A 25,284-nucleotide genomic window follows, 5' to 3' on the forward strand; every position below is an offset into this window, starting at 1 on the left:
CATTATACATAATTAATAACAGCTAAAGTAACAGTAGGAGGCACAATTCCCGAATCCAGCTTGGTCGTCTTTCCATGAAGAACACAATGAATCCTTACTTCACAGCACTATCTCAACTTGCAGCAGAAGGCTATGCACAGGGCCGGCCCGGTGGCTCAGGCGGTTAGAGCTCCATACTCCTAACTCCAAAGGCTGCCGGTATGATTTCCACATGGGCCAGTGGGCTCTCAACCACAAGGTTGCCAGTTCCATTCCTTGACTCCCGCAAGGGATGGTGGGCTGCGCCCCCTGCAACTAACAACGGCAAATGGACCTGGAGCTGAGCTGCGCCCTCCACAACTAAGACTGAAAGGACAACTTGAAACTGAATGGCACCCTCCACAACTAGGATTGAAAGGACAACTTGATTTGGAAAAAAAAAAAAAACTCCTGGAAGTACACACTGTTCCCCAATAAAGTCCTGTTCCCCTTCCCCAATAAAAATTTTTTTTTTTAAAGGCTATGGACATTTTGCAAATCACTATCTGATAAGGTACTTGTACATAAATGAGACCTTTTACAACTCAATAATAGACAATCCAATTTAAAAACACGGAAAAGATCCAAGTCGACATTTCTCCAAAGATATACAAACGGCCAAAAAGCACATGAAAAAAATACTTAAAACCATTAGTCATTGGGAAATGCAAATCAAAATCACAAGAGATGCCACTCATAACCCACTAAAATGGCTACCATCAAAAAGACTGTGTTAATAACAAGTGTTGGCAAGGATATGAAGAATTGTGAATTCTCATACATGACTGGTAGGAATGTAAAATGGTGCAGTCACTTTGGAAAACAGTTTGACAGTCCTTCAAAAGGTTGAACATAGCTACCATATGACCAAGAAATTCTACTCCTAGGTATATATATCCAAGAGAAATGAAAATATGTCCACACAAAAACTTTTACACAAATGTTCATAGCAGCATTACACATACCAGACAAAAGCTGGAAAAAAACCCAAATGTCCATCAACCGATGGATAAAACGTTGTATCTCTACATGAAATATTTGGCAACAGAAAGAAATGTATTGCCACATGCTATAACATGACCCTTGTAAATATGCTAAGTGAAAGAAGCCAGTCACAAAGGCCCACAGACCGTGTAATTCCATTCATGTGAAATGTTCAGAATAAGCAAATCAGATCAGTGGTTGGGGGAGGGGAGGAAGGATAAGGGGAAATGGGGAGTAACTTAACGGGTAGTTCCTTTTTGGAGTCATAAGCATGTTTTAGGTTGACTGTGGAGATGGTTGCACAACTCTGAATATACGAAACCAACTTGATTACGTACTTTAAATGGGTGAGTTGTAAGGTATGTGACTTATACCAATAAAACTATTATTTTAAAAAAATAATGGGGGGCTATGGAATTATACGCCTGGATTAGTTACGAATCTCATCGGGTTTTCGGTGATCGCATCACCTATTCTTACTAAAAACTTAACAATGAACTTAAGTACAGATTTTTGTCAACTACAGCAAAACTCACGCATCTTCCAAAGATTCAGGGCAAAGCTGACAATTTTACACCATGTCCCCCCTTGATTATATCAGCTGATTAGACACTTCCAAGCTAAATGTTGACATTGGTTTTAAACAAATAATGGGTTTAGCAATGGTTTCTCCCAACTTCTTCCTTAACTTCGTTAACGCGGGGGTTAAAGGTTAAAAAAAAGAATCAGGGGAGGGAATAAAAACTCGTTCATGTTCCACAATAACATGTTAAAAAGCAACTGAAGGATTCGTTCCCTCTTTGGCCCCAACCATGAAAAAGGAGATATGATAAAATGGGTAATTCCTAACATTCGATGTTAGGCCTCAGTGACCTAAAAATTAAACAAACAAAAAAAAAAAAGTGAGGGAAACAAGTGATCTGTGCACGATCTGGGTTGGAGGCAATTCCAGGTACGATCCGCAGGTGGGGCCCCAGCGGGCCCTCGGCCAGTCCTGACGCCGGCGCCCCAGGTGGGGCCTAGTGCGGGCTGTGGCCCGCCGTCCCAGCCGGAGGAGCTTCGCCTCAGCAGCGCCTGGGGACTCTCTCCGCGCGGAGGTCAAGCCGAGAAGCGCCGCCAGGCTCCCGAGGGCTCCACCCTCCCCTCCTTCATTCCCTCCCCTCGGCGGTCCCCAGAGGGGAACAGGCGGGGCACAGCGCGCTGAGACAAGGTGTGTGGGGGGGTGGCGTCCGCAGCGAGAAAAGCTCCGCCGCCCCAGAGTGGCGGCCGCGGGTTATTAATAAACTCCGCTTCTGCCCAGGCGCCGCTCCAGCGGCCGGCCGTAGAATCGGCAAGGCCTGAGGCGGAGGTTGAGCAGCCGGAGTCAGAGCCGGGGCCCGAGCGGGCCCGCGCCGCCGCGCTAAGGGCGGCGGCCGGGCGGAGAATAATGCACACTGGGTAAAAACACATTTATATACGAACCTCCGAGAAAATTTTCCAACAATTCCTTCGTCCGACCACCATGCACCAGGACAGGAAACAGCCGCCCGGCCCCCAAGCCCCGCAACCCGCATAGAGAGTCTGAAGCCCACCCCCAGCTTTCATTGGGCTATCACTACGTTACTCACTGGACGGTTTCTGCTTGCCATTGGCTCAAATTTAGGCTACGTGGGAGACCGCCTTATCCACGCCCCATTTTCGTTACGTCATGCCTTAAAGGCAGCGTCTGAGTGGCTTGCGCAAAGTGCGGAATCAAAGTTCCTCTGTCTGACTGGTTAGCAGAACCGCTCATCCCAGACGGACACCGCCTCTCAGACAAGTGAATTATGCCGATTCTGGGGCCCCAACGGGAGGCGCCATTTTGTAGCGAGGGAGGGAGGCTGGTCCTTGTGACTAGCCGGGAGGGAGAAGGGGTGGCTGGCGCCATTTTCCCCACAGGGGTAGGAGATGGCCTTGGGCCTCCCGGTGGGCTTGTTGGAGAGCGTTCTGGCGATTGGTTTAGGCTTTGCCTTGCGATTGCCGAGTGTCGCCCGTTGGGAGGGACGTGGGTGGGAGGGCTAGGACAGGATGGAAAGCCTAACAGTTCCCTGGGGGCTCTCGATGCCAGCTGAGGCCTTTGGTCTTGGGCAAGGGCTGTGCTTATCCGAGAGCTGCTGTTTGCCGGTCACTGGCTGCCCTGCCTCTGCAGTCGCCGGGGAATCACCATTCGGTGGGAGGTTGAGCTTCCTGCCTCTGCCGAAGCTTCGGCGCAGCTTGGCACCTGGGCGATGGTCTCGAATTGTGCTGGGAGACACTGCGGATTTTTTCGTGCTTTCATGTTTAAATTCAGAATTTGAAGTTGTCTGTAATGATGTCGCTACTTTACTTGACCTTTTACCTTTTGTGTTTGTGTCGCGAATTAAAGGAAAGTCAAAAGGGTGGGAAAAGCGTTGACTTGGACTCCCCAAACCTATTAAGAATGGATATAAATTAGCTGTGAAGTTTAAGTACTATTTTCGTAGGTCTTAACCCAAACCTTTTCTATACTATTGGAAATACTAGCCATTTCAGTAGTATTAAGTACTCGTTTGCTTTGACAAGCGGGCTGAGTAAAGATTAGATAAGTGTATAGACCAAAGGTTTGTTAAATCGGGCATTCCAGATGAGGAATTGAATTACTAAGAATGCGGAGGCTTGCCGGTGGTAACAGGTTTGTATTCTGTCTGCTTGCAAAAATTGGCGAGAGCTGAATGATGTTAGGTTTGTCTTTTGCATTTCAGACGATTTTGGAATAGCCAAGGGGTTAAATCAAAAGTAAATTAAAGGTGGCATTCTCAGAATAATTGAAATGTTTTGATTTACAATTGAGCTTAGTTTGAGATTTTAACATTACCTTCTTCTTGGTGGAGAGTGGGGGCGTCAGGCTGACTATAACCAAATTATAGTTGCACAATCATTGTGTAAATGCCATTCGAAGGAAGAGAGAACTTTGAGTTTTGTTTGATTACATATTCTTTAGAAGTCTAAAGTAGTTATTTTTTACATTCTTATAAAAATGAAAAATGTGACAAAGTTGGATTAGGTTACTTGAAACTGGAGGAATGGCTCCCTTAAACCAGTGTGGTATCCAATGGATTCCCTTTGTCCTAGGGCTGTACAGAGTTCGGATGAAAAGTATTTTAATTTATATTGTCTGTACCTTCCAGATGGTATATCTGTATTACTAAGTCCCATGCCTGTAGTCTACTCGTTAAAACACTAATACAGAACCTGAAAAAGAATTTAAAAATAACCCTTTAATTGCAGATTGCAGTTACAGGACATCCCCAGGACTACTAAGTAGTTGTAAAAATTGAATGGCAGTGGTGGTGAATAGGACGCTGTAATTCTAATCTGATTCTGGGAGACTTTAATTCTGATTTTGTGACAGGTAATAGAACTTTGTATTAACAGTATTTACCAGAGACTGGAACAGAGTTCAAATGTAGAAAATATTCAGAGGCATTCATAATCTTCACATTTTCCCCAAATCACCTCCTGACCCTTACATCTTGTATCTTAAATCAGCGACTTGAAAGTATTTCACTTCCAACCAATGCTAGTCTAGGCTCTTAAAGCTGGACTATTTGCCCAATTTTCTAGATAGCCTAACATTTCTAGCCCCATTTAAAAACTATTACCATCACGTTTTTTTAAAAACATTTCCTTCATTAACTCAAAACTTTCTGGAGAATTGACTTTAGCATATTTGTACGATGACATAATATGTATATGTATACCTATATAATATGTATAGAAAAATAGAAATGCATTAATTATGGGAGGTGTTATAGGTGATTTGGATTTTTTAAATTGTTGCTGTAATAAATTTGAATTTATCATGAATTTGTAGGGTTTTTTTTTAAACACTGAGGAATTTAAAACCAAACTCGTGGTTTGCTCTCCATTGGGAGCTGTGGCTGTAGATGTGTCACTTGTTTCAAAACCTGTTGTCTCATGTAAGGTAAAACCACTTATGCCGCAGTGTGATTGGGAGGATGTATGAGAATGTAGGTAAACAAATCTAGCACAGTTCCTATCAGAGATGCATTCAAGTGCTTAATAAATGGTAGCCCATCTTTCTCCAATTCTCTTTAATGGTCTATAGCAGTGGTTCTTGAGCACTTTGATAGCTCCTTTGAGATTTTGGATGAAAACTGAAAAAGATATTAAAGTTTATGGTTTCAGAGGGCTCATGGACCCAAAGTTAGAGCCCTCGCTTGGTCTGTAGACTAAACTCATTCAGTTAATTTCACTTAGCTTCCACACTGAAAGCACTGATGAGGGCTTAATTAGAATTTTGGAAGTGTTGGGATGATTAGGTTACTTAAAATGTTCCTTTCCAATCTCAGATAAATGATTCTCAGTATATATGCTGACTTAAGCATAGCTATAGTACAACTAATAATGTTAGTAGCTAATGGCATGATTGCCCTCATAAGCTGATGTATAGTAATTCTGGTATGAATGCAGTATTTCCATTTTACCAACTCTACCCTTGGACCACTTGTTAACCCCATTCATTATATCTTTGAAAAATCACCCAAGTAGCTCAAAGGCTTACCAATTGTGGTTAATGTGTGCTAAATTTTAGTGGCAAACTAAGAGGGAAATGTACCCTTAATTTACAAAAGGTTACAAATCTTCTAAAGCCCCTTAAGATTCCAGGTGTCCCTTTAAAACTGGCTACCTTCAAAGATTCTAGTTATCATTTTGGCTTCTAATTACATTTGCTTAAATCTAAAGTAGAGCATTCCAGACAAAGGGAAAACCAAGTTTCATTAATATACATAATAAGTCTGCAGTGTTTTTGGCAGTAGAGTTAAGTAGTGGGTAGTCCATGAATGAAACCAGTTTTCAACATGATTTTATCTTCTGGGAAAACACTTGTGAGAATTTTTTTTTTAAGGTGAAGATCATGTCTCCAAACAAGCAGTAAGGTTGATACCACTTTATAGAAAAACACTAAGTGCTGTAATTTTGGGGGGAAGTTTGGCTTAGTCTTAAAATTCCTAATTGAAAGATATAACAGATGCAACATTAACAGAAAAAAGGAATTTTAAGGGTACCCCAAAATTTAACCAAAAGTTTGGCACCACCTTAGATTGTTTGATAGGTTAATAGGATTTAAAAAACAAACTAGTAACAAAACAAAATGCTGGGGGAATACAATCTATTTTCCCTCTAATATGGGTAACACCTGCACAACCATAAGTAAAACTTAGTTGTATTAAATAAACATTTCATTTTACATTTTAGAGAACTTGAACCAAATTGGAGACTTTCTTTAAACAAAACTGAAAATTGAGATACTCATGTACAATAAGTCTCACCATTTTAAAGTATATACTTTAGTTTTTAGTATATTCACAAGGCTGTGCAACCATAACCAATATCTAATTCAAAACATTTCATCATCCCCAAAAAGAAACCCTGTACCCATTAGCAGTCTTCATTTCCTCCTCCCCTCTACTCCTGGCAACCTCTAATGTAATTTTTGTGGACGTGCCAATCCTAGACATTTAACTGCATTTTTTGTGTGATTTCACTGATTTCAAGGCTCATTCACATTGTAGCATGTAACAGTACCTCATTCCTTTTTATTGCCAAATACCCAGTTTTATGGACAGACCACATATTATAGATTCAATTGACAGCTACTTGGGTTGTTTCTGCCTTTTGGCTATAATGCTACTATGAATAATCAAAAATTCTTGTGTGGACATGTGTTTCATTTCTCTTGAATATATTCAGAGCCAGTCCTAATCACAGACACACAGGCTGACAATTATGTTCACGAACTTGTTGCAATGATGTTGCTAACCTTTTGATATCAGAGGGATTATTCATTATGAATTTGTACCAACTGGACAGTTAACCAAGTTTAGCATTTCGAAGGGCTGAAAAGGCTGCGTGAAAAAGACAACCTGAACTTTTCACCAACAATTCATGGCTCTTAGCATCACAACAATGCACCAGTTCACACAGCACTGTCTGTGAGGGAGTTTTTAGCCAGTAAACAACTGTATTGGAACACCCTCCCTACTCACCTATCTGGCCAATGACTTCTTTACCTGAAGATAAAAGGAAATACTGAAAGGAAGACATTCTGATGACATTCAGGACATCAAGGTTAATAAGATGACAGCTCTGATAGACATTCCAGAAAGAGTTCCAAAATTGCTTTGAAGGGTGGAGTAGGCACTGGCATCAGTGCATAGCTTCCCAAGGGGAGGACTTCGAAGGTAACAGTTGTGATATTCAGCAATGAGGTATGTAGCACTTTTTCTAGGATGAGTTCGCAAACTTAATTGTCCAACCTTGCGAGTGTGTGTATAGTCTAGGAGTGGAATTGATGTGTGACATTATTTTCAACTTGATGAGGAACTGCCAAACTTTTTCACAATAAACATTTTGCATCTTATCAGCAATGTATGAGGTTTCTAATTTCTCCACATCATTACCAATACTTGCAATTGTCTACCTTCTTGATTATAGACATGCTAGGTGTGAAATGTTTTATTCTGATTTGTATTTTCCTAATGACGTGATGTTGAGCATCTTTTCCAATGATACTGGTCATTTATCTTTAGAGAAATGTCTACTTGGATTCTTTCCCATTTTTCAATCATCTTATTGAATTGTAAGTGTTCCTATACACTAAAGATTTGCAAATATTTTCTCCTACTCTTGACTGTCTTTACCATTTCTGGAATGTGTCCTCTGATGCACAAGTTTTAAATTTTGATGAAGTCCAAGTCATCTATTTTGTTGCTTTTGCTTTGGTGTTATATCCAAGAAACCATCTAATTCATAGTCACAAAAATTTATGCCTACATCTTTTCCTAAATTTTACAGTTGGAGATCTTGTATTTAAATATGTGTGAGGTAAGGGTCCAACCAACTTCATGTTTTTGCATGCAGATACCCAGCTGTCTTAGAACCATTTGTTGAAAATATTCTTTCCTACATTGAATGGTCTGGCACCCTTGTCAAAAAATCAATTGCCCACAAATTTAAGGTTTATTTCTAGACTCAATTTTATTCCACTGGTCAGTATGTCTATCCTTATTCCAGTGTCACTGTCAGGATTATTAAATCATGTTCACATTTGAAGTTGTTTTGGCTACTGAATCCCTTGTATTGCCACACAAATTTTGGAATCAGTTTATCATTTCCTGCAAAAAAGGTAGCTGGGATTTTTATAGGAATTACACTGAATTTGTCGATTTGGAGAGTATTGCTATCCTCACAATATTGTCTTCTAATTCGTGAACATGGGATATCTTTCCATTTATTTAGGTCTCTTCTTTCAATAGATGAGAATGTAAGTTTTTCAGTTTTAAACTTATTCCTGTGTATTTTTTGATGCTATTGTACATAGAATTTTAGTATCACTTTCATTTCATTGCTATATAGAAATACAACTGATTTTTGTATGTTGATCTCATTTTCTGCATCCTTGAAGTCATTAGCACTTTTTGTTTGTGGATTCTTAGAGTTTCATGTAAGATCACATCACCTGTGAATATAGTTTCACTTCTTCGTTTCCAATCTGGATGTCTTTTTTTCCTCTTCTTGCATAACTGCACTGGCTAGAACTTCATGTCCAATGTTGAATAGAAGAAGCAACAGGGGGCATGCTTTTTTGGTTCTTGATCTCAAGGGGTAAAGTGTTTTAAGTCTTTTATCATTAAGTCCATTAGTTTTAGGTTTTTGGTAGATGCATTTTTTAGGAACTTCCATTGAAGAAGTTCCCCTGTATTTCTAGTTTGAGTTTATTAAAAGGATTTTGAAGGAAACATCAAAAGACTGATAGGAGGGAGCATTTAAATATAGGAATCACTGAATATAACTGACAAATTTCAATCTGTAAATATATAAAGGAATTATCACCTGTGCTTTAAAAAACCTAGAGGGGGGATTACCACACACCAAAAATAAGCTATTTATTCCTTCCATAATGATAGAACCCTGGATTTCTAGCTGGGTACCAACTTTCCCTTTGTAAGAAACACAGGCAACCAAAGTGTGAAGTATTGCAAGGTTGGCCAACTTCAAGGGTGAAACCTAAAATTCAGGCAGGTAGCTATCATATAGTCACAGATAATCTTCACCAAAACGTACATAAACAGAGCTGACATTTTTATAACTGGTAAGTTTTAATGTAACTTTAGGTTATTCATTTTACAAATCATGGAATGCCTATGCTTAAGGCATTGTGCTAGCTCTTCCCAAAGACCTGGTTTAGTCATAATAATACAATTTTTAATGACTTTTTATTCATGCTTGCTTTCGGGGTATACCTGGGGCTGAATAGCAGTATGCAGCCATAGGGCTGTGGTTTGGCCAAGCCTGCTCCACACACTGGTCTCTTCCAGGCGTGAGCATAGTGGTCACCACCTTGGTAAAAGTGTGTAGGTTAGTAATTACCATTTTATAACCTGCAGAGACACAGACGAACTTCCTTTATTGACTACTGATAAAGGAATAGGTTTTTAAAAGATGGATTGCTTAAGTTTACAAAAAAAGTAAAGATTTTATGCTAGTGTCAGCCACCAAGATAAATACTGAAACCCAAACAAAATCATAATTTGTGAATTAAAAATTCAGTTATAAGTTAGTGAAACCGTGATAAAGGCTATATGTTAAAAATCTACATGCAACGAATTACATGTTTGTAAATATACTCAAGTTATCAAAAGTCCTATAACCTTATCTAGAAACAGACATATCAAGATACATAATCTATAAGAAAATAATTTGATGTTAAATTTAAGAAATACAGAAAATAACTGAGATATATTTGATGCATTAGAAACTACCATTTGAACACTATTTAATATTAAATATAAGTTTAATTTTAAGGTCTTTAATTTCAGTTAAAATCCATAAATGGAAATTAGTTTGGATTGTATGACAGAGGAAACAATAAAACTTGTTCTCAAAGACATACCAATACATTTTCTTGAAACAAAACCTCAGCAAATGAGAATTTTCATACTGTGCATGGGAATAACTAAAACCTTTATTAGATATGGTTTTCCAATAACAGTGAAAACTGGAATTATCAATTCAAAGAGCAGTGAAGTCTGAAATTTAAAAAAGTAGACTAAGTATTAGGTAGGGGATAAAAGGTAAAGGAAGACGAAAACGTTTAATACTATTCAATATCTCCCCTCTGTACACAATGTTGCATATATACAACTACTCCATTTTAATTTTATTGATTTTATATAATAGTGAAATCCCCTTAAGCAACCTAGGGTATACAGATGGTGTCCAACTTGGGGGGAAAAAGTAGAAACACACTTGATTAACAGTTTTCATCCACACATTTTAGACAGACAATTCTTTTTTTTTTCTTTTTTTTTTTTTGCCAAGATTTTCATAGTAAATTCATAAATATAGGAAACTTTTCACTCCTTCAGTGTTAAAATAGAAAACCAAACAGTGCCAACAATAGTGGCTTAATTATTGGCATACAAGAAAAACACAACACCAATGGGTTTTCTTCATTATGCATTTTAAATATCAATATGTGCATGTTTCATTTTTACAGTTATAAATTTTCTGGTCTGTTATAGATAACAGCATTTAATAGTTTTTAATCCATTGAGATGTTGCTTTCAATTTGAAATATTGTGTGTATACATGTATATAAAAAAATAACCCAATGTATGACTCATCTGACAGATGTTTAAGATCAATAAAGGCTTATTTTTGAACATGCAGTTAAGAGAGAGGGAAGCAAGCCAACCTCTCTATGTTGTCTTGTTGCTGGCTTGTTTTTGCAGTGGTATCAGTAGTGGTTTTTGGAGGGAACCATGTGCCTTCAGCCTATCTATTTAAGATAAGATACCACAATCAATAAGAGGGGTAAGAGAGATGGGGAAAAGGGGGTGGGCAGGTGTTAAATGTCAAATTTTAAAAGTGTGAATTTTGCACACTTTCTCGGTACAGGATAAAAACAAGCCAATGAGGAAAACTTTCATAATTAGGAAAACACTGCAATCGAATTAAGACATAATAGCCGAATTAAGTTCTTTTAATAGATTGCATATATAGATGTTTAGCCATACTTTGATCAACTCCTTAAGAGTAGAACTTTATATCCAGTTTACATGCTTCAAATATCACCTTTCTTATTTGTTACAGTAGGGTCTTGTATCCAAATATCCACTTGTACACTGAGAGCTTTAAGAAAAAACAAGACACAGAGGGAGTTGCCATTTTTTAGCAGCAATGAAATACCACTAACCCCTTTTAACATACCGAATTCAAGTCACTATCAGAAGTGAGCGCACCACAAAGTCACCAGGTACAAAATTGCTAGTTCATTTTTAAATTAATAACTTGAAATTACCCCTGCCCCCCGCCCCATTACATCCCTTCTTTTTATAAACAGCAAACATTTTGCTATTTTATACATAGGCTAGCAGGCTTGTTTCAATATGAAAGTGCTAATTCATTTACAGATTTGTTTTAATCAGTTTATGTAGTGCTACAATAAATGTCCAATAATCTACATAGGAACAATATTTGATGAATGAAATGATGAAGACTGAATAAGGTTATCAATTACCTTATCTTATTTACATATGAAGAATAGATACCCAATGGTGAGGAAGAGACAGAAATCGGACAAATACTCATAGGTGTAAAAATTACATCTACCTCTGAGCTTATACTGTAAATGAGACATTTTAAATAGTCCTGTAGCCCATGCCTATTTTTTCCTCAGAAAAAGAAAAGCTGCCTTCATGACATCCCCTCTTGTTTCATATTTCCACAGTGTCACTTGAACTTTCAGTCAGAATCTTACTTTCTTCAAAAAATAAAGAAAATACCCCCCCCCGAGTTTCCCCCCCCCCAAAGCCCTCTGGGTTCTTTCTCAGTGCCAAGTTGCATGATCGGGTCCCACCTCCTGGGTTTTTGTCCATCTATCGATCAATTAGTTTAGAGTGGATAACACGAACCAGTTCTGGAACCGCTACTAGGAGGAACACAAGCTCTTCACTACACTCACACAGCAGGAAGGAAAGTGAAACTCAATTCATCCCTGGCGCCGGGCCTCCAAAATTGAAAGAGCTTGGCACAACTGGAGCACTGAATTTGTATCCTCCATGCTTCTCAATCATTTTGGATTCTAGAAAACAAGTGAGTGATAGTTTAATGGAGCACTCAGTCATCTTACTCCTTTGGAGAACAGAAGAAACTGACATTACCGTAGCTGTACTAGTATTAGGCATGAAGTTCCAAAGTTCTCCCTCTAAATGTACAGGAGCCGAGGCAAGTATTATGTAGACAAGATAAACTCTCCTGTTGTATTCTGTAGACTTCTTAGTCAGCTGTCACTTCCCATTGATTTGTTTTTTAAAAAAATCTTTATATACCCCTTTTGAGTCAAATACTGAATCAGTAGGATCCAATCTTCAAAGGGACTAACAGCTAATGAATCTAATGCAAGCAAACCCAAACCCAACCATAAAAATACTTTTTGAAAACAGGAGGACCCTTCGTTGAATATAAAAGTAGTTTGACTAACATGTATTAAGATGTATAGAAAATTGTTAGGCTATACATTATCTAAATGTCCTTTTTAGAAATGCACACTGACTGTAATGTTTGAGGATGAAAAGACAAGATAATGTCAGAATTTTCTTTAATAGAAGAGCAGTTTTCATAAGGTCAAACATTTTTTTTTACTTTTAATAGGATTTTTGACTATCAAGCTATCACCATAAGCTTGAGTGACCTTACGAAAATTCCTGCAGTCTTCAACTACACCGTAAACTATAGCCAAACACAAAATTTATTACTTCATTTCATTCCTTCAGATTAGAGTGAATTCCTTTCACCTGCAACAACTGTAGCTTTTATATAATTTTAAATCATTTGATATAAAATTTTAAAGCTGTACCAAATTATTAGTTGCATTAAAGAGGGGCTGTGGTCAATTAACATACCATGGGCTGCTCTTCTTTGATCGGCCAGAGTTGCTATATCCTGTAACTGTTTTCTTTGTTCTTCACTAAGACCATGAGTCAGAGCCTGATACCACACAGGATTACGATTTTGTATAGCTATCAAGAAAAGAAACGGGTGAAAAGGGCAGTAAGACAGTCCTGGTAGTTCCTTTTTATTCCTGTTCCCTATAGTCTATCTCCAGTACCAAAATTCTGACCTATTTTATATTCCCCCAATAATAAGTTATTATGAAACAAATGGTATGGGGGGCGGGGGAATTCTGGTTTTGCTTTATGCCTCAAAAAATATAATCATTCTCATAATTAGATTCATATCCTTAGCAAATCAGGATTCAGACCGTAAACCATTCTTATATAATAAGTAACAAACTAAGGAAAGTTAAGAAATAAAATTAATCTGACCCCTTACGAGATTCAGAATTAAAGCAACTTGAAAATAATCAAGGGTACTTTGGTTAGATTTCTCAAATCCCCAAGTTACAAAACAAAAATCAGCATTAAGTAGATGCAAGAAAGGGGTGAATGGTACAAAATAAATGCCTCATTTTTTTCTGTACTCCAGATTCAAAACGCTTCTTAAATACACCTACTGTCTTTCCATAGAAGGACAGATCTGCAGTGCTTAAGTTTAAGTTAAAATTGAAATGCTCACACATTTTTATTGTTATATCCTAAATAATGGTCAAACTCAACCTGTGAAAAAAACGAAAACAAATTTTCCCAGCATCACAAGACCGGGTATTAAAAATCTCACAAAGTTTCATGAAAACATGCACTAGATAAATTGATGTATAAAGATATCAAGTCTGACCATGTATTTCCCTATTTCAATTAAATAACTACACAAAGAGAGGTGTGTGTGTGTGTGTGTGTGGTGAGTGAGAGACAGTGACAATGAGAGAAAATGTTCTCTATAAAGATTTTCCACAAAAGAATTTTTTTTAATGGAGTAATTTCAAGAATGAAAACTGATTTCCTCATATACTAGGTGTGCCAGGTATTTTGTGGGGAAAGCTGATTTTAAATCACATGATTTTATATTTCTACTTTATTGCATTTACTGTGCATGAGCCCTCTATTTTAATTCCTTAATTCTTTAGGGATTAACGTGTTTAAACCTACAAAACACAAAGCCATAGACAAAAGCAAGACAGTAGTTCTTGGCACCTCAGTCAATTCTTGCTGCCTGCCACGCTCAGAAACCATTTCTTTGTGTTTCTGCAACGTTGCATCAAAATTGCTTAGCTATGGGTTTGGAAGACTAATCAGAGAACTTATTTTACACATCAAAGTTGACAATGCACAAGAATGATACAGTGCAATAATTAACTCTGAGGGAAACGATATTTTGTTGAAATCCAAGTAAATGAATGGTAAAAAAAAAAAAAAAAAGGCACAAACTTGCACCTAATATTCTGTAGCCACACACACTGTGACACAGGACAAAAAGAAAAGGAACACCAAGGCCATTATTTATAAATGATCAAATTCTCAATAGGTAAGTGTAGATTTGGCTGGGAAGAAGAGAGAAACCCATAAACACACAAACAGAAGAGTGGATACTTCTGGGTAAAGCTGGGAGACTAAAAATCAGAAGTGGGAAAGAGGAACTGTCATTATATAAACTTGTTGAACTACACTATTTTCCTATAATGTGAATGTTTCAAAATTATAATCTAAAGAAAAATAAAATGATAGGATGAGGAAAATACTCTCACACTATGGCAACAGTAGAAATAACTTTGGTTACTTTGCCTAACAATCCTAAATCACATTCTACATTGGATTTGACATACTCAAATTCCCTTTAAGGGACATAAAAACAGACTGCTTCAGGGAAATGGATTATATAGAGGTACTGAATTCCATATAACGAGTTGACTTACTCTGAAATATAGCTTTAAATATCTGATACTCGTCCACAGGGTTATCTTCGTCATCAATGATTGTGGAATAGCCTTCCAGAGCCGTCTCCTCAGCGTCATCTTCTTCCCAGTCTTCATCATCTCCATCTTCCCCTGCTTGCTTAGCCAGAATCTCCAAATACTCTTGACCATCTTCATCAATGTCATCTTCATCACTCCCCAGTTCCTCTGGCAAGTCATACAATAGGTGCTTTTGTTAATACTGAAATATTCTGTTACTCAACAAACTGACAGCAATAACTGTCAGTAAATTACAAATCACAACTGAATAAATTCAAGGAAGAGTTCCAGGACTTGGTGTTTAAGTATATATTCAGCAATAAATAGAAAAAAAAAATCTCATAGAAATCCAAGAAACCCAACCACGATTAATATTAGAGGTTTAAAAAAGGACTGCATAATGAGATTTAGACTTGGGCGTGCTCTAGGCCTTATGTTATATACCAAACCAAACACCAACAGTAAAGTAATAGAGTTTGTTACATCCACAGAACACATTTTGCAAGATTTTTTTTCAAGGCTAGCTTAATAAATGATAAAAGATAAAAATGGCAATAACTATCTTATTTTGAAACCTTTACAGTAATTTATCTTAACCAACATTCTATCAATTTATACTCTTGTAGTCTACAGATGAAATGTATTAGGCAACATTCAATTAACTTAATTATATAGTGCTAGGATGCTTGTTTTAGCATTAATAAATGACAGATGTTTGCCACCACTAAAAACCATAAATGCCTAGAACTGCTTTATGTGTTGGAAATATAGCTGAAGTTCCTGCCTTTGTGGACCTTTCACTAGTGGGAAGGTAAGTTAGTCTTTCTATGAATGAATGAACAACATGAAAATATTTGGCTACAATCCCACATTTCTTGAGGAGAAGGACTAACAAAATAAAATATCCAGTGCTATTTTTAAATACATAGGTTTGGCTTCCTTCATCGCAAATCCCTTACCGGTTTCATCATCATCTTCAGCTTCATCATCTTCATCACTGTCATTCTCATGTTCTGCATGGCAGGCATATGCTCTTTTTAATCCATTAAATAAAAGGATAAAAGCTGGCAAAATCTGTCCAGAAACCTGATTTAAAACTTGTGGTATTTGTTCCATATCAATGAGAGCACATAAGCCCAGAACACACATCTTTCTGTCATGTAGCCTAAAAAATAAAATAAAATAAAGATTTTCTTCTTTCTTTTTTAATTTAATAAACAGAGTTCCTTACAAAGTTAAATAAATGAATGTCCAACATATGTCACTTACCCCAAGAAACAATCAACATCATTAAGCCACTGTGTAATAAAATGATTTGTAACTGGTTCAACGTTATTAGGGAAGCGAAGATTTTCTAAGGTGTTAAGAAGTAGGTGTGGATTATAATACAAAGCTGCAATGGCAACTTGCAGGCACATTGTTCGAAGTTCACTTGTCTTCACCTCTCTTGTCAGTCTCTCTAAAGCTGCTTCCACGAATAGGGGAATACACTGGAAAGAAAGAGCAAAATATCCCAAAATTGAAAGGAACAGCAATCTAACTATCCTATCCATATTAAATTACTTGTTGTCTCAGCTAACCCTTTTTTCTCCATTAGATGATACAATAGTTTTTATTATTGGGTGTTTCATGGGGAAATCTAATTTTAGAGAAGAACAAGTCTTCACTGAGATATTAAAAGCCTCACCATAATAGCGATCATGGATTCACAATATTCCTATTGACTAATCCTACTGTGGTAATCATTTCAAAGTATATGCATGTATCACCTAATTCATCACACCGTGTATCTTCAACTTATACAATGTTTTATTTCAAGTATATCTCAATAAAGCTGGGAAAAAATTGCTATTGAAACTGACCACAGAAATTTAATGACTAAACCTATCTTACTGCAAAGTGATAGATAATGTAGCAAGCAATACTCTCACAACATACTGAAAAATCTTAAGTCAAAACTTACCTTGCATGATAACAAGTAGACATAAAACTTGCCAGTTATATTTAACATATACATATTAAACATACGATAATTATTATATATTGGTTAAATTTTAAACCAATGTTATATAGGTGTCATAATAAACAATAATGTACAAAACATAAAACAAATGGCAAGGAAAAAAGTGGGGAAAGATTCGTTCTCTGAAGCCTCACACATGAATCATTACTAGTTAGCCACACTGACCTGGTCAATGCCACGCCCTTTGCACTGTAGAATGATGACTTCTAACAATTTTGCTGCATGACACTCTGCATCTTCTCCTGCAACTCCTGTAAGAACCTAATCAACACAATGTAAACTGCAGTGAGGCATCATGAAATCTTCCAACCTGAGAATTTCCATCCCCATCTAGTATCTCTGCAGTATTTAAGACATTCTAAATTAATATGAATGAATGAAATGTTCAGACTATAGTCTAAAGCATCTGTGAGGATATGGAGTTGTTATCTGTCTATCTGTCATATTCCAGCAATCTGGGATTTTGGACTACATAATTAAAGCAGCCCCCTGTAGTGCCATTCTGGACTATAGCATGTTGACAACCTCTACTTTCTCATACAAACATGCCAAAGTACCTTTACCTTAGCCATTATCTTTCTCAGGGACATCTGGCTCTTATGTAAAGAGCTACAAAAAAATAAGCTGATGTTGCTAGGAAAACCTTTTCGCTACACAAGTTTCAAAACATCGAAACTACTGACACCGAAGTGGGAGAGGTGGAGGAAGAGGCACCTTGTTGACAACAAATGTCCACAGACAAGAAATAAAAAACATGGACTTGAGGTACTCATTAGCACTAGAGAACTGAAAGTGTTACGGATTAAGTGTTTTAGAATACAATAGTATAGAGAATATGTGTTCCCAGAATATTAACATAAACAATATTATTGGCAATAAATATTGGATAACATAACTAGGTGATTATTGTGATATCAATGAAGACAAGCACATCTAAAGACTTCAGGAAGCAAAATCAGCTTTTAAATGCCTGGTGTTAAACAGCCTACTGCCTCTCAACAAGTACTGTTAGAAATTCAAATGCTACCAATTATATTAACTTTTGCATCTATAGAAGAATGCCAATTCAAGTATTTTACATGCACCTCTAGTTTAAGAAAAGCATTTTTTTTTAAAACAGTAGCATTTACCATAAATTTATCTTATGATTTTTCCAAGAAATGGCAGAGTACTTTTGACTTTTTTAAAAGAACCCTCACATTTTACAACCTTGTTATTTACTGTATAATTACCGTATAGCCTCCATAAACCCGCAGCCTCCAAGGATTTTTCTTTATAAAACATCTCTAATAATTCCTGATCCTTTCAAAAATCCCTCAAGTTCTGGATTCTTTCCTTCTTTTGATCCAAAGCCTATTAAAGAACTAAGCTAAGGTAAGCTCCAGGCCCTCTAAAAATAAAAAAATGTAACACCCAATTAAATGTCAGAGGGCAGACAGAAGACAAATACTTATCAAACCCATTATTGTGACATCTAGGATTCAAAGTCTTTTTAAGTTAAAACTTCTAAAGCCCTTATTCTGTCAGACCCATATAATATGTTTGCCATAATGTGGTATCATGTAGCGTCACAATTTCATACTTTTTATAGCAACAGCATCGTATGTCCTATTAATTAAAAATGACCTACCTTTTTGCACATACTGTATATCATTTCAAGATACTTGGTATCAGACAGAAGTGTGTCTGTATCAACAGTCACATAATTATGAAGCAGAGGCATCATATCTGTATTAATAAAAAGCATCAGTTAAATATAAATGCTTTGTTTCTGAAAAATCTTAGAAAAAGAAAGCAAATCTATCTGAGACTGTTTTGTCCCTAACATTCACTTTTAATTAAGGTATATTCATTTATAATTAGATGTAGTAATGAATCATCATTAAAGTGAATTCCTTTATATTTAGTAGCTAAAAGATTATACCAAGACTGATTGGGGGGAGGGGAGGGTGAGATATGTGTTTAAAAAAACCCAAAAGACTAAATTAATAACTCAATCAAAATATGCAATGAAAATCAATGCTATGGGTTGTCCTTGAGCATTAACTACTACTGACAACTTATCCAAACAATGAAGCATTTAGAATATTCAAAAGTATTTGTTCAACTGACATTTCTATGCTGACTTGACTTACCTGTAAAGTAATCAAAGCCATCTTGTTGAAAAATCTCAAATACCAGAGGTAGAAGCTGCCACATCTGTGGAGACACTTGTTGACATGTCAAACTATGTGCTAAAGAGAAGATCTCCTCATAGAATTCTAAAAGAGAACATTGAGTCATTAGTACAATGCTTGCTGATGTGAAATAGCAGTAAATTGTTAGTACAATCAGAGGTATATACCTAAGACATGCTGCTGTAAAACAGTTCCAATGACTTGTAAGCAGATTCCCTCAAGCTGCTGGGTTATCTAAAAGAAAAGGAAAAAAAATCATATGGAATTGTAGCACACTGAATGAATTACTAAATAAATAATGTATAATGTAATTCATTGCATTTAAATATAAAGTCAATATTGTTAAGAAATCATTTTAAGTCTTTGCTTTGAAATGACTTGTCCTTTGATATTGTGAATCAACCTGGGATTCAAATTTAATGAAATACCATTACAATGAGACTAACACAAAACAACATGTGTAGTTTTCCTAAAAAGGAAAGAAAAACATAACATCCTAAAAAAACACAAACAATTATGAAAATAAAGGAGCCACAACCATTCTACAGACGAACTTTAGATCTTTGTGTATAGCTCAGTTGTAATCGAAAAGTAACTGTCAATGCTTTACAGAAAAGTTATTTGAAAGAAGGCATTATTCCCACCACCCCCAATAATTCTCAAGTCACCTCCATTTATATAATTATGTTAGATACAGTGCACCAGGCCAAGTCATATAAGACAGAAAACACAAGTTCCTTTTTAATTGCCAGGATGGTCTTTAACTGGATCCCAAATCTCTGAAATTCATTAAGATATTTAGAAAGGGGGAGGGAAAATAGATAAAATTTACTAATCAGATATAAAAGGAGAACATCCATCTCAAATACATTATTATGTTTAATACATTTTGAACTCTTCAAATATAGTAAACAACTGATTTGTTAACCATAAGGTAGCTTAGCTATAGGATTATGCCTATCTCCAATTATAATCTAGAATATAAAAGTTTATTAAAATCTCATGTTGCAAAAGGGAATTTGTAGATCATTCAAAAACATAATTTATGTACATAATTATCTGCATTGGAATTATACACACCAAATTCAGGACAGTGATTACTTCTAAGAAAAGGAACTAAGGAAATGAGATTGTAAGAAGTGGCTCCTACCCTAAGGGCTTCGATTAGATCTCTCTGACATTGTTTTACTGGACATAAAGTCTAAAGTATATACTATATAATGTTAAAATCTAGGAAATTTAGATGTTGGTCAAAGGGTATTGGTTACAGTTTTCTCTGTATAGTTCTCATTTAAAAATTCCATTTTTAAAATTCATGATTATAAATTCTCTTACCTTTCTAAAGGATAACAATAATAAAAAAAACCTAGGAATGGGGGGTGGGTGATGAGGGTAAAGGGGATCAAATATATGGTGATGGAAGGAGAACTGACTCTGGGTGGTGAACACGCAATGGGATTTATAGACGATGTAATACAGAATTGTACACCTGAAATCTATGTAAATTTACTAACAATTGTCACCCCAATAAAATTAATTAAAAAAAAAAAAAAAAACCTAGGAAGATGATGATGATGGCTGCACAACAATGTGAAATGTACTTAATACCAATGAATTGTACGCTTAAAAAATAGTTAAGGTGGTAAATTTTATGTTATGTGTATTTTACCATAATTAAAAACAATTTTTATTGAAAAGGGAAATTAAGTAGAATGTTTTGCTAGAAATCATGTGGATCTGAGTAAGGTAACCTAAGAGGAAACCAAACTCCTAAGCCTTGAGGTAAACACATGGTAATACAAATAACTTGTTCTTCTTCCTACTAATAGTAAAGAACCTAAAGTAAGGTACCAATCTTATCCTTACAAAAGGGACTAGTTAAAAGATGGCAGAATCAAGGTGAGTGAGAAGATGACCAAAGAATTATGTCAGAACTCTCCAAAAAACATAGAACAGTTGATTAAGAATAGCTTGAAATAACCTAAAACCTTTACAACACTGGATCATTTTCTTACCTCTTTATGATCTTCAACTACACTAAGAAGCGTGTCAATGGTATTCAGGATTCCCATAGCAGTGACTGCTTTGTCATCACTTCCTTCTTCATCTGGCCCAGTCTGGATTACTTGATTAAACGTCATTGCCTAGATTCAAGAAAATATAATTTAGGCTTGTCATTAAATTAATGTAAATACATTATGGTCTAAAACTTTTGATTTTTAAAATGTTCGCACTGGGACAGGACAACCAATCAATGTTCCCAATAGATTAAAAAACATTAAAGAGCTTGGGTTCTATAATCAAATGGTACTGCTCAGCTACTTACTAGGGGACCTTAACATCATTTGGGAACTGCAGAGAGATTACAAGGATTAAATGAGGCAAGGCATAGAGACTGTTTAGTATTATGAATATTTTTATTAATATTACTGGCTGACATCTGACAATGGCCAAATACAAGTATATTAATCATCAAGGTTTTATTTATTGTAATATTCAATCACTTTGAAATAAACTTCTGAGGAGTCATAACTAATAATCAATTATAAATGCAATATACATACTTAATAAATGCTACATTTATTCAAATGTCCTCATCCATTTTAACATCAGGTGTTAAGAACACTTTTTCACAAAACTCTGTGCCTTTGTTTAAATCCACAGCAAATATCAAGAGTTAAATTCTTGAAATCTCAATACTCAGCAGGAATATAAACTGTATCAAATAAATCATTGTAGGGAGAAAAGGAATGGATACTTGTTGGGTACATGTTCATACTTTCTATTACCCTTAAATAATTTACTGAATTCTCAGATGTTTGGGGCTATGTATAGTAAACAAAGGCCATTTATAAAATAACTATTTACATAAATATCATTAAAAAATTTAATAACTATTATGTCTACTTTATCTTTAAATCACATGAACAAGGCAATCATAATGCAACGTAACGTAGCAGTTAAAAATGTGCATTGTAAAGGCTACAGCTCAGGTGTGAATCCCAGTCCCGTCCATTCTGGCTATGGGCAAGCTACTCAACCTTTTTATACCTCTCATTTTCTCCCAATATAGGAATATTCCTCACAAAGGATTGTGTTAGAATTAAATGAGCTAAATATATATCAAGGGTTTACAAGTTATCTGACATATAGTAAGCTGTGAAAATAACTTCTATAAGTAACGCATAAATGGTTCAAACAACATACCAAATGTTGTGTCATTTCTACCGCAATTGGAGTAACTTCTTCACTATACTCGCATATCATTTTCTGAATTACATTGGTAAGATCATCATTTTCTGTTTCTCGGATAATATGAAGAAGAGCCTGCATTACAGGTCTGATGAATGGTGTGATGTACTCTTTAGCTGTAAGAAGAAAACAGAAAAAAATTGTGGCTAAAATAGCTAAAACTCCTTAAAACCTGATACAACCTACACCAAAGAATAAAAAAGATACTTTCACATAAAAAGGAAGATAATGTGTCAAGTTTGTAGGACTATGCCCTGTACGAATTGCTTAAGCACGTTGTACTTTTTTTGAGATATAAACCCCATTACCTTTTTCTTGATTGCTGATCAACACCTGAAGTGCAATAGCAGCTTCTACTTTCACAGGCATTTCCCTATCATCAATCAGACATCTTCGTGTCAGCTCTAAGGCTGTTTGCAGATTCTGGTCACTTTTGAACTTTACTTCACAAAAATAGTGAAGGACCCAGCAAGCCTTTTTAAAAAAAAAAAAAATGCAGTGAGTTACTATAGATATATATTAGATTTGCCCAAGATACAGTTATCTCTATTCCCAAAGTTCTGTGTGTGGGAATTTGGAGGCTGGCCAGTGGGAAATTATGTCCATTAAGACAACACTAGACCAGTACTATGATCCCAACTTACTCTTTGGCTGCATGTTTGTGTGGATAGCAAGATCTGAATGCAAAACACAGACAGATACTGCTATCAGACACAGATGAAAACTATGCACACATTATAGCAGCCATTTACAAATTTACATGAAGTAGAAGTGTAAAATGAAATATTGCTTATAAAGTGAATGCTAAAACATTTCCATTTAAAAGTTTACATAAGCAGTCATTCGTCACAAGACATAAGTGTATAAATTAACACAGCTTTAAAACATACCCTGGCTCTCATGTAGCCTAGTTCACTGCTGAAGAGAGGGAATACATGATTCTGCAACATGTATTCCATCTGATCTTTGTAGATCTTTTTCTGTAAATATAAACAAAAATTACTATTGAAAGAGTTCCAAATATTACCATCTCAAATGCCAAATAGATACACCAGAGTTAAAAATAACTACTAATGTTAAAACATACATTTATTCTGATTCTTTGAACCCCAGGATGGACATCCAATTTTCTTATTTTTGAACTCTACCAGCAAAAAACTCTGAATACATCCTTCAACTTTTTTATATCATTTGTTTAGAAAGCAATGTAGTTAATCTTATTGCATACCTTATAAAACTTTTTTCTTATAAAACTATTATAATAAAAAAAAACCTCTAGAAAGTTTCTAAATGAACATAACAGATTGACAAACATTCTGCTTTCAAGGTAATAATCTGGGTATCTTAAAAAGATACTTGTATTTTCCTAAATGGTAACATGCTTTTAAGAATAGTTCCTTGAATTGCATATTAAATCAACATTAAAAACTGATAAACACGCACAAAACTGAAGGCTAATGAGACCTGAAAACTAAATGCAATGTGGAATGCTGGAATGGATTATGGACCAGAAAGAAGGACATGAGTGGAATTCTTGTGAAATGTGAAAGGAGTCTATACATTAGTTAATAGTACCACATCAATATTAATTTCCTGGTTTTGAGAATTATGGCATGTCTTGCTATCTAAAGTGCTAACATTAGGGGAAGCTGGGTGAAGAGTAATGAGAACTATTTTTGCAATTTTTCTTTAAGTTTAAAATTATTTAAAAATAAAAAGTTAAAACAAAAAATCTGCATGTGCCAAGAGAATTCACTTGATTCCCAGCCTTCTATACAACTAATAATAATTACTATCTTTAATTTATACTTTATGAACTAAGAGAAGGATGGGCAGAAAGGTATAGAAAAGCTGAAAGATGCACAAAATATACCCACAAATTAATGGTGACAAATTCACTACAGCTGAACATAGAGCAAGGTTATTGGGAGTGGACGTGTTGTGACTAAATATTTACTCATAATTTGAATAGTGGCCATTTATTAACTTTAAAGTGAAAACAAATTTCAGATCTTATTTATGAAGTCAGACACAATGTGTACAATTAAGTTGAAGAGTCTAACGATAAACCTAATCCGTGCTCGCTTCGGCAGCACATATACTAAAGATAAACCTAATCCAGTCATTCATTCTTTATTAGAAATATGTCACAAAAGCATGACGTTCCTAGGAGGTATTCATGTGCACAAGTTTCCTTAAAGATCAAATGTTTGAGAACAAAACCACTATTTTACAATTATCTTGCAACATGAAAACTCACACAAAAAAAGTACCTTCAGCACAAGGAACAAAAAAAAAATCAACTGGACATCATTTCAAAATCATATCAAAACTTATACTTTCAAAGGACACCATCAAGAAAGTTGAAAAAATAACCCACACAATGGCAGAAAATACTTGCAAATCATATATATGTAAAAGGTCTAATATTTAGAATATATAAAGAACTGATAATTCTACAATAAAGACAATATTCAAATTAAAAATAGACAAAAGATTTGAATACACACTTCTCCAAAGAAGATATACAATGGTCAATAAGCACATAAAAAGATTCAATATCATTAGTCACCAGGGAAATGTAAATCAAAAGCACAGCGAGAAATCATATGACACCAACTAGGATGGCTATTAACAAAAAAGACAGATAATAATAAGTGTTGGTGAGGACACAAAAACTGGAACCTTCATACACTACTGGTGAAAATACAAAATGGTACAGGCAGCCACTGTGGAAAATAGTCTGGCAGTTTCTTAAAATCTGACCAGCAATCTGACTCCTATGTATTACCGAAGAGAAATAAAAACATTATGCCTACACAAAAAATACATACACAAATGTTCATAGCTCCATTGTTCATAATAGTCAAAAACTAGAAACAATGCAAATGTCCACCAATTGATGAATGGATGAACAA

General features: G+C 35.7%; 2 protein-coding genes across 5 annotated transcripts in view; both read right to left on the reverse strand.

Annotated features, from left to right (window-relative positions):
• ZNF143 (zinc finger protein 143) overlaps window positions 1–2,586 on the reverse strand; it is a gene marked incomplete at its 5' end in the record, with an annotated part of 42,309 nt that extends 39,723 nt beyond the window's left edge. Inside the window, one exon of one of the 3 annotated variants that reach the window (XM_081064760.1) lies at window positions 2,460–2,586. In XM_081064760.1, the coding sequence (XP_080920886.1) occupies window positions 2,460–2,586 (127 nt within the window). The remainder of the gene's footprint in view (window positions 1–2,459) is intronic. The other 2 variants (XM_081064759.1, XM_081064758.1) reach the window with 2 other exon arrangements.
• Window positions 2,587–10,009: 7,423 nt separating this feature from the next.
• IPO7 (importin 7) overlaps window positions 10,010–25,284 on the reverse strand; it is a 47,137-nt gene continuing 31,862 nt past the window's right edge. Inside the window, exons 13-26 of one of the 2 annotated variants that reach the window (XM_081064731.1) lie at window positions 23,257–23,346; window positions 22,675–22,840; window positions 22,322–22,482; window positions 21,130–21,258; window positions 19,282–19,348; window positions 19,073–19,198; window positions 18,568–18,665; window positions 17,103–17,198; window positions 16,184–16,404; window positions 15,874–16,079; window positions 14,876–15,082; window positions 12,969–13,085; window positions 12,029–12,148; window positions 10,378–11,196 (exon numbers count right to left, since the gene is read on the reverse strand). In XM_081064731.1, coding sequence (XP_080920857.1) covers window positions 12,051–12,148; window positions 12,969–13,085; window positions 14,876–15,082; window positions 15,874–16,079; window positions 16,184–16,404; window positions 17,103–17,198; window positions 18,568–18,665; window positions 19,073–19,198; window positions 19,282–19,348; window positions 21,130–21,258; window positions 22,322–22,482; window positions 22,675–22,840; window positions 23,257–23,346 — 1,782 coding nt within the window. In that variant the 3' untranslated portion in view covers window positions 10,378–11,196; window positions 12,029–12,050. Of the gene's footprint in view, window positions 12,149–12,968; window positions 13,086–14,875; window positions 15,083–15,873; window positions 16,080–16,183; window positions 16,405–17,102; window positions 17,199–18,567; window positions 18,666–19,072; window positions 19,199–19,281; window positions 19,349–21,129; window positions 21,259–22,321; window positions 22,483–22,674; window positions 22,841–23,256; window positions 23,347–25,284 lie in introns of both variants that reach the window. The other variant, XM_081064730.1, reaches the window with a different exon arrangement.

This window comes from Rhinolophus hipposideros (assembly GCF_964194185.1).
Source record: "Rhinolophus hipposideros genome assembly, chromosome: 10".
NCBI classification, from domain to species: domain Eukaryota; kingdom Metazoa; phylum Chordata; class Mammalia; order Chiroptera; family Rhinolophidae; genus Rhinolophus; species Rhinolophus hipposideros.